The following is a 10621-nucleotide window of genomic DNA, read 5'->3' on the forward strand; positions in this document are numbered from 1 at the left end:
TTGTAGTTGCATCCAAACAAAATTTGAAATACCTTGAGAAAGGTTTACATTTTTGCAAGTGACTATATGTAATGTTGGTATAGTTGGTAACACAAAATATTTTTTTTAATTTTCAAGTATTTTTCACAGATGGTATCTTAAGAAGACAGGGCAAAACAGAAAACAGAATAGTAGAGAAAAATACCTTCAAATAGATGGGAACAAGAAAAAAACAAAATATGAAAAAAAGAAAATAGCCCCATCAGTCAAATAGCTTTGAGAATAGTCATAGTGCATTTTCAGTCCATACTTATGCACGTTCTGTGCCAATCAAGACCAAAATCCGAGCTGAGAGGTGACCAGTCTTTTATAAAATTGTCCAAAGTTCCATCCAGTACACTGTATAGCCTTTCATAAGGCATCTGTGCTAATAGTTTTCCCCGCCAGATAGATAATATGGGAGGATGGTTTTTTATCCAAACATAAAGATAAGATAACCAAGAAGATTTCAAAACACATTTTGTTTTTTTTTAAACTGTCAGTGCCAAAAACACAATTGTTTGGGTCCATCGGCAGTATAAGACAAATAGGTTTTATCAATTTCAGCAAGAACTTTAGACCAGAAAGATGCTAAACAGGGCATGACCACATTAAATGGAATTAGGTTCCTGTCTCTTTTTGCACTATCCAATAATTAAATCCATGTCTGGTCATTCAGTTGAGACCTCAATTCTTTTTTACAGCTTTGTTTAATATGTATGCAGCTTCTAATATTTTATATAAGCTGATCATTAAAGCAGGTTATTATTTATCTTTTTAATGCAGTTGCCTTTATATTCAGATCATCCAGACCATTCTTTTTTTATACATGCTCTTTAATATGGAATGGAATTTAAATAGCTTGTATATATGGAAACATTTTGTCCATGAGAGATTAAATTCATATTTTATTTGTAAGAAAGTCTTAGATGTATTATCCAAATGTAGATCTTCTATTTTTGTGATTGCCATTATCTAAATCCAACATCGGTACAGGTTTGATGGAAACCAAGGTGTTAAAAATAAGAACAGAGAAGGAATAATTTTAGAGGTAACATATCTACATAAAACAATTAGAGTCTTGTATATATATTTTAACAATATGATTATTACAAAAGTAGTTTTTATATGTTGGCAAGACACAAGTGGAAAGTGCTCTAGATGAGAATTGTCCATATCTATACCTTCTAAATCAGGGAAGCAAAACAGGCTTTTTCAAAACTATTCTAACACAAATTTTAATTGAGAGGACCAATGGTAGAGTTTGAAATTAGGAAGAGCAAGCCCACCCTTTTTTATAGGCAATTGAAGGTTTTGAAGTGCCATCCTTGGTCGCTTTTTATTCCATATAAATGTACCTATAGCACCATGTATGCTATTAAATGTTGTAGAAGGTATAGGTGTAGGCATAAAGTAAACATGGGAGGCTATTCATTTTAATAATTGCAATACAATCAAGCAAAGATATGTAATGTTAGATTGGTCAGCTATGGCTTTTGCTGTGACAGGCAGAAATTTGTCTTTAATTAATTTAGAAAGATTACTTGTAATGAATGTACCAAGATTTTTTAAATACACTTTTAGTAACTTTAAAGGGTAATAATTGGTTAAACTATTAGCTAAAGGTTTTCAGTTATTTTTTTGCATCCAGAAAATGTACTGAACTCTTTAACAATTTTAATTAAAGGTGGAATTGTTTCGGTTGGAGTTTTCAAAAATAAGAGTACATCATCTGCATATAATGATATCTTGTATACAATATTTTTTTTGTATGCCTTTGATCCGATCAATTGATCTTATAGCATCTCAAAGAGGTTTAATTAATAAAGTGAAAAGTAGGGCAGACAAGGGACATCCTTGTTTTGTTCCTACCTCCAGCAAAACTGTCTCAAATTCTTTACCATTAACTAAGAGAACAGCTTGTGGTAATGCATAGAATAGTTTAAGCCAATTAATAAAGGGCTTTTTGAATGAGAACTGATTTAGTGTTCTAAATAAATATTTCCATTTAACAAGATCAAAGGCTTTTTCTGCGTCCAATGTAATGATGACTGCCTCCTCCTTCTTAAAAGTTAAATGCTGAAATATTCCAAGTAGTCGTTTATATTGGAGCAGAATTGTTGGGTTTGTATAAAGACTGTTTGATCTGTAGCTGCTAGTTTATGAATTATAGTATTGAGTCGCATTGCTAAGAAATTTGCTAATATATTTGCGTCTGTATTTTGAACTGATAATGGTCTATAGTGTAATTATAGACTGCTGTTTTGGGAATTTATAAACCACCCTGCTCACATAGCTTTTATCAAATATACTTTTTTATTGTATAATGTTACATCTTAAGTTGTATTAAGTATTAAGATTATTCTATTCTATTCTGTTAATCAGAAATCGGAAAAACTTTAAATATACATGGTGATGACTGTTGACAACCTCTTCTTACCAGCATGTAGAGATTTTCCCAGAAGTCCTGAGTCATGAGACGAAAGAGGGTAAGGAAAGCCCAGCCAAAGCTGTCAAAACTGGTGTAACCGTAGTTTGGGTTTCTTCCAGCTTTCATGCATGTATAACCCTCAGGACATCCTCTGTAGGAAAATAAAAATAAAAATAAAAAAAAATGTACAAAACAACTGCTTTAAATAAACTGATCATTTTACAATTTCAATATCTAGATGAGATGAATGTAGAATATACGATTAATCATGGAAGATCATTTTACTTAATAGTTCTTTTTTTTTTTTTTTTTTTTTTTACAAATCATTTATTTCTAGGTCATTTATGGAGCTAAATCAGTGACAGCTGGGATTGACATCAAATGTGAGGTTTGACATTGATAAATGAAAAACTAAACACTAAAATGTCAAAAATTGGCAATTTAAAACATTGAAAGTTTAATCATTTGTAATTTCATAAACTGAAATTTCAAACGTCCCTTTAAAAAAGTAAAAATTTATGATGATACTCTCATTTTTATATGCAGCACTTTTTTAATGAGAAACGCTCTCAGTGTCACTGCACAATTCCTACAGCTACAAGGTCACAACAAGCTGGTAGCACTTTGGCCTTGGATGAATGGGGCCAAACTGAAGGCTTTTCCGGTACCCTTCCTCATCTAGCTGAGGTAAACTAATGGCTCCATATAAAGTGTTGCTGTTCAAACACAATTAAGGTTATGAATTTTGTTATTGTTAATCCAGTAAGTTTAGTGTCAGATAAAGCTAAGTGACGACTTATATGTCAAGATGAAAACAGAAAGTCAGGTTAGCTATGGGGCAAAATCAGTGAAGGACCCTGAAGGACTCTTGAGTTTAGACCCCCCCCAACGCAAAACTAGTGCCAGCTTGTAGTCACATCATACCTGAAGGAAATCTGCAGTGACACTGAAAAAATGTTTCAGCAAAAAATGCTTTACTTTTTACTTCTATATGTTTTTAGAGGTAATTTTGAAATTTATGTGTTTGAATTTTCATTGATTGACTGTTGATTGAATGTTGAATTTTCAATGTTTAAAATTTCAGTGTTTGAATTTTAAATGCAAAATCTCACATTTAAAGTCAATGCAAACTGTCATTTATTTAGCTCCTTAGCCATTCAACTTCTTGACGTAATTTGACTAGTCAGAAAATAGGAACATTTCTAGATTTTATCTGTCATGATTACACCTAAAAAACATGGAGAAGGAACACAAATCATAAACTAGCATTAAATCCAAACTCACCCTGAATCCGAACTGTTTCCACATATCAGGGCATCCATGGCATTGTGCAGGAAGTAGAAATTTGCTGCAAAAGAACAAAACGGAATGCTCACTTTTACTGATCACTACCTGTTTAATGATTAGACAATGTTTAATTCCTTATTTCATAGAAGCTAGATGATGTAAATGCTGTATTTAATTCATATGTATGTGTTCAGAAATGCCTAGTGAAATTTTAAATAGTAAAGACCAACCGACTGATATCAGACATTCATGCGAGGGTTAGGCTTTAAATTCGGAAATATCTGAATGGATGGATGGATGGATGGATGGATGGATGGATGGATGGATGGATGGATGGATGGATGGATGGATGGATGGATGGATGGATGGAAAAAATGCGGCATTACAGTATGATACATCTTTTTGAAACAACCAGCTGTGTGATAGGAAATTAATAATTTGGGGAAAAGCTGGTAAATTTTAATGATACTTTTTCATCTTTTTTTTACTGCATTGACCAAAAAAAAAAAGATTTTCAGAAATTTCAAGACTATGTAGGAATCCTACATAAGCTTCAAAGTGGTAAGAGTTATACTCACATTTGTTCATGATGTATGCATCCCAGTCAAAACCTCGGCTGCCGTTTGCTAGAAATTGCTCAGTCATGTTAATGGGCCAGAAGACGCACTTGTGCCTGAGATTTCCCATGAAGAGTTGCAATCCAATAAGCGCAAAGACGCTGAGACAGAAGACGGTCAGGATCATCACATCCGACAGTTTTTTCACGGACTGTATCAGGGCGCCCACAATAGTCTTCAGGCCTGTTCACACACAAACAACACCCACACACACATACATACATGCACAAACAGATGTGCAAAAATGCACACATATGAAAACAGCCACCTCACACATGGACACCATTGTCCGTATTCACACAAAAACACAGAGAGAAAAGAGGAGAGTAAGAGAAAAACTAATAAAATATGTCTGGAAAGGCCCTGACCTGAACTTCATAGAAAACTATTGGCTTATCTTTAAAATCAGGGCTTGTATTTTGGAAAGCAACATGTCTAAACTGCAACAAATTCTACCGAATCTCTATCAAATCTGCTGAATGATTTAAATAAACCTCTAAATGACAGTCCAGACTGATCAAAGTGAGTCTTTAGTTGAGTTGTTGCTAGATTACGGTCATCCCTGGAGTGACTTTAGAAAAGAACCTGTGATAAAACAGGTCATTTAAAAAAGCTAACGATGTATGTACATGAACACATGTAGTGTTAGGATCTAGGCTTTCTGATTTCAAACTAAATAATCTAAGCTTCTTCTAAATAAAATTCACAGAAAATCTGCCAAACACCACTGAGAATGTTCAGCTAAAAAAGCTAAATTAAGGCTGCAGCACAAAACATGGGAGTCACAAAATATTGGTTTGCCATACTTCATAGAAAAAAAAACTAAAATCATCCCAATTTCCACTAAAGCTCTATATGCTGTGTTTCCATCAGAGAAAAGTATAATTTTTAGAATTAGCATAAAGGGATCATCAGAAATAAAGAGTAAAGCAAAAGCAAAATAAAGTATGTTTTAAACAGGAGAAGAAATATTTCTACATTTCCTTTAAATGCATCAACAGAAAAATCCCAAACCAGATTTGGTTAGTATTTGTCTCATTTAACACATACCATCAAAGTAGCAAAGCAAAAAGTACAAATAGCAGATGCAAGTTTAAGTTGGATAGCAAGAAATGGAGAAGGTAAAGAATAGACATGCACAAACATTTAGCTTTAAACAGCTCTACAGCTGGGGTTAGTGAGAGGAGGCATGCTGGTCATTTAAACGCCAAGGCTGATAAAAATGGCAACCTAAGTAAAAATAGTTATAGGCAAGATGATGAAACTATTTAAATTAAATAAGACTGACCTTTACCCACCTTTTTTTCTCATTCTCAATACTCTTTACCCAATATTAATGGATGCTACGACGGCATATTTTCTAAAAATGTTTTTGCCACCCCCTTGCAGACTATTTCAGATTGTATTTTTGTTTTCATACTTAGCGTAAAAATGGTCCCAATGTGAAAAAGAAGCCTGATGACTTGTGTTAGGCTTTGTAGGAACAGCTGTCCTTTAAACTAATCATTTGCTTTTTTTTTTTTTTACTGTCCAGTGGATAACATTTAGCTTTTACTCTAGACCTCCAATAGGCCATTCCAAGAATGGTGAGCTTTAGGCTGTTGTCCTGCAGTACAACAAGGTCATAAACTAATGGCCAATCAGGATTTTTGGTAAAGGCTAGAATACATACTTCAAAAACACACCAATCTTGTTGGTGTGATGATTTTCTTTTCTTAAATGCTAGGGGTAAACAGATGAAAACCTCCCAAAACATTCTTGATTATGAATCTCACTGTGGCCTTGGCTTTATTCTCCTCTGTTAATGGGTTTCTTAAGATCAGGATGTAGTGTGATGCTTCCTGCAATCCTTTACATTTTCAGAGAGGTAAAACTTAGTTTTTTTTATATCTAAGGGTCAGTGTTGGTGAGACCTGGTTTTGATAATGAAAAAAAAAAATTGAATTTAAATTATTTTTTTAATTTTAATTTATCTTTGGTATAAATATCTCAGGATCACAAAAAGCATACATAAAAAAATCTGCAATAAACACCATCTTTCTACATTTTTAAGGAAATTACTGAAGTCCCTTACTGATGGGCGAATACTTTTTCACAGTTTGCAATAAATGAGTGCGATGTTAGTTTTACGTTACTTTACAATTACAGGTAATTATTCCCAGTACCTTAATGTCTGGTTTCTGTGATTTAAAATTAGTTGATAACATTTGTTGAAAAAAAAAAAGCATATGAACAAAGTAAAAGTCTGAAATATTTGGAGGGATTGCGTAATATTGTTTATATATCACCTTAGATAAAGGGAACATTACATAAAAATAGGTTTATCTATAACAGGATGAGCTGAATAAACATTTATCAAATAAATGATACCTAAAACAAATTTGAACAGTATGTTTCCAAGCTTCATGCATTATATTTATGCTTGCAGTCTTACAAGAGTTAATAATTTGCATGGCAAAATAAAAAATAACTTTGGACATTATTTTTCCTTTTTTTTTTTCCCCTAATACATTTTCTCAACTAAAAAATCGGATTTTACTTGTTAAAAGATAATCTTCTAAAACATTGGAAAAATACTGTAAAACAGTAGTTTGGACATTTCCGTTCCACTTCAGAGATCATTTTTATTTTTATTTTTTTACAGTCATGAGGGGGAAAAAAGCATGTCTGTTTTAAATTAAAGGGTTTTTCACTCTTATATATGTTTCTTGGGTTTTTGAGAGAATAATTATTATTTTAGTTTCAGCAAATAATCCTTTTGTTTGGTTTTGTACGTTTTAGTTTAGATTTACTTTTTCAATCATTAACCAATTAAGTTCAATTCTTATAACTGAGAGAGAGCATACTTTTTCTTTTCACCATGACTGTATGTGAGTCCTGAAAAGAATTTTTTCCGTGCACGTGCACCAAAAACACTGCCTGCAGACTGCTCTGCCAATCAAAAATGATTTACAACCATTTTTGATTGCATGGAAATCTATAAGAAAAAAAAATAAGCCTGAAACACATCCTCTCGTTATGCAGGTAATTGTAGGATCAGCCTTAGTGTTTAAATGGTAGTCTCACCTGGAATGACAGAAATAGTTTTCAATGCTCGGAGAACCCTGAACGTTCTCAGCGCCGAGACATTCCCAAGGTCCACAAACTCTGTTATATATCTGTAACAAGGTAGGATGAGACACAGAACAGAACCCTATGATACACAACACACACGATAACAACACACACGAATGATAGTGCAAGAACATGACACCAGCACCACCATCGAAGACCAGGAGGGGACAGAGGCTGAACGCCTAACTGGCCAGTGAAAGGAGGACGGAGTAGGAAGAGGGAGTGAAACACAACCATGACTAAAATGAAGCCCCGTGGATCGCCCGCCCGGAAGACAAACACCTGCCTTACCTGGGATAACTGAAATAGTTTTCAAAGCCCTCAGAACCCTGAACGTACGTAGTGCTGACACATTGCCTAGGTTTACAAACTCTGTTATATACCTGCAAGGTGGATCAGATAAAGTCACTCAGTAGTTATCCAAGTTAGAGGAAAAAAGTTACAAAATATGTTAATGAGCATAAATAACATGATAGGTTTGAGTAGTCTGGATTGAATGCCCTGGAAATCTTCCTTTTAATATAATTTCCTTTGAACTTTTTTCTGTTTATTTTACCTTAAGTCACCAAAAAAAAAAAAAAAAAACAGTTCTACCAGTGTTAACCAATCAAAAGTACCTCTAACAAGGATAGCTTGGCTTTAGGGGCTGGAGTGTTGGTTGGTACCTATGAACTGTCAGTTTTTTCTTTTCAGTAGAAAGCAGTCTGGGCGATTTGAGTCCAAAAAACCGTAAGAAGGATTTAATGAACACAGTCAAACTAATAGCTAATGGGAACTGAGCTTCAGGCAGATAAAATTACTTTTATTTACAGCAGGCATTGTCTTTTCTTTGAGAAGGTACAGTGTTGATTCATGCATAAACTTAAATACCGTGTTACTGTACAATGATGCTTCAAGCCCACACAAAAGGTTCCTATTTAAAACAGAGGCTGTCGCTAAATATGCCTGAGCTAAACAAGTGGTTGCACAGAAAGAGATTAAAGGAGAAACATTACTCATACACCTCCTAAGGTACCGTCCCTGACAAACCTAATTTTAGGCAGATTTTTTTCAAAGTTTTTTAATAAATATTTTCCTGTGGTGATACTGTGGTTTTGTACAAATCACTGAAAATACAGAACATCACGCCATCTTTACACGCCATGCTCCTTCTTTTCACTCATAAGAAGATGTTGCTGTCTTCAGCAATGATTAGCCTGCATGGCGTGAGCCTGTATGTCTGCCAAAAGTGTTTTTAAGGTTCTTCAGACTCAAATCCTACAGATTACTATGTACAGAGGGTTGAACACTCACTCTCAGTAGTGATCCACACAACACCACTTAAAAAAACTGAAGTATCTTTATTACCAGCTAGGAAATAACCACTGATAACAAAAAATACAAAGAGCATGTTGCTGTGTAAATATGGAAACTGATACAGCCACAACTTCAACTGTAAAAATAGTATTAATTTGATCAAAGATACAACTTTAGAAATGTAGGGACATATACTAACTACAATATATTGAAGCCCAAGTTCAACTGTTTGCCTGAAAAGAAAGTTTTTTTACACCATTAAAAAAAAATAAAGGTTTTGCAGAGGGCTAGTCAAAGTCCTGACTTAAATACAATAGAGAGGTATTGTTAAGGGCTAAATAAAAGCACTCATTTCGACTTAAAGGCAATTGTTCCCTCAAAGGGTGGGAAAACCACTCACTAGGTTAAGTAGTTGGTTACTTTTTCATACAGGGCGAAGGGTTGCATAGTTTTGTTTTCTTAAAAAATAAATGATAATTTGAAAACTGCATTTTGCATTGGCTCAGATCTGTTCATTCGCAAACCTTTTGAACTTCTACATATATTGTTAATTTAGAACCTCTAACTTAGGATCTCAGAGGGTTTCTATGATAGATAGAGATGCACAGATTCAGTTTTTTCCTCAATCCAATCCCATAATGGTACCTGGGCTGAACATATCGGCCAATATCTGATATCAATCCGAATCAAAAAGGCTTTAGCTTTGACCTAAACATTGTTAAAAAAAAACAAATTAGCCCAGGTATAAATATACTTTAGATTATTTATTAACCAATAAGCACAAAAAAGAAAGAAATAACGTTTACATGTAAGTTGCACTGGATTGGATCTCTTATATTGGATCCAGCTAATTAGTCAATATCTGAGCTGATATCCGATCAAGGTATCGGATCGGTGCATCTCGAATGACCGACCCACAGAAGGTAACACATAATTGTAGACTGGAATAACAATTAATCCAGGGTTCTCACAATTTCAAAATAAAGGCAGTCTGACTGACAGACCTCTGATTGCCTTCAGAAGTCTGTCAGTCAGAGTGCCTTTATCTAAATGTTCTAAGAAAGCCTCAGAGTAGTTGTTTGTTAGAGAACATAATAGAACTAAAGAAGAAGACCAAGGGATATTGATTCTTTACAAGACACTTCATTTTGGGCTGAAGTTACAGGTATTATTATTAATATGCCTGCTCTGTAATCCATTTTGACTTGTCATTGACATAAAAATGCAAGTGTTATAAAGCTACTTTACAACAGCAACAAACTTGAGGACATTTGCCTGGTCATGCTTCCAGTTATACTTTTAATAAGGACATTTTAACATAAAATAATGTCTTTATTTTGTAAATGTGCTGCAAAGTTATACCTGAAGCAGATAACTGATAATTCATATTATTTTCATGTATTTGTTTATACCATTTATGTGTTTTATCTAAATAATATAATAGACATTTTTAGCAGGTATTTAGAATATTATTATTTATGATGTTAACATATACTTACGCCATTGAAATGACCATGAAGTCCAGCCAGTTCCATGGGTCTCTGAGAAACGTGAAGCCATCGATGGCAAAACCTCGGGCAACAATTTTGGTAAGTGACTCAAAGGTGTAGATACCTGTGAAGGTGTACCTATAAAAGAAGACAAATTAGAGTGTGGAGCAGTTGGCGGGATTATTATTTATGTAAAGATTTCAGAGAAGAATTTAGAGACATGTAAATACATATATATAAATGTATAAATATATACAGACAGACAGACAGACAGACAGACAGACAGACAGACAGACAGACAGACAGACAGACAGACAGACAGACAGACAGACAGAAACATAATAGAACAAATATTTTATACCCCAGAC

General features: G+C 34.0%; 1 protein-coding gene across 1 annotated transcript in view; it reads right to left on the reverse strand.

Annotated features, from left to right (window-relative positions):
• The window catches only part of LOC107082088 (sodium channel protein type 8 subunit alpha-like), a 65628-nt gene that overhangs the window by 30233 nt on the left and 24774 nt on the right, over positions 1 to 10621 (reverse strand). Inside the window, exons 6-10 of the mRNA XM_015370551.1 lie at positions 10263 to 10391; positions 7759 to 7850; positions 4315 to 4536; positions 3734 to 3797; positions 2459 to 2600 (exon numbers count right to left, since the gene is read on the reverse strand). Coding sequence (XP_015226037.1) covers positions 2459 to 2600; positions 3734 to 3797; positions 4315 to 4536; positions 7759 to 7850; positions 10263 to 10391 — 649 coding nt within the window. The remainder of the gene's footprint in view (positions 1 to 2458; positions 2601 to 3733; positions 3798 to 4314; positions 4537 to 7758; positions 7851 to 10262; positions 10392 to 10621) is intronic.

The sequence above is a fragment of the Cyprinodon variegatus genome, unplaced genomic scaffold, assembly GCF_000732505.1.
Source record: "Cyprinodon variegatus isolate N-32 unplaced genomic scaffold, C_variegatus-1.0 Scaffold47, whole genome shotgun sequence".
In the NCBI taxonomy this organism is placed as follows: Eukaryota; Metazoa; Chordata; class Actinopteri; order Cyprinodontiformes; family Cyprinodontidae; genus Cyprinodon; species Cyprinodon variegatus.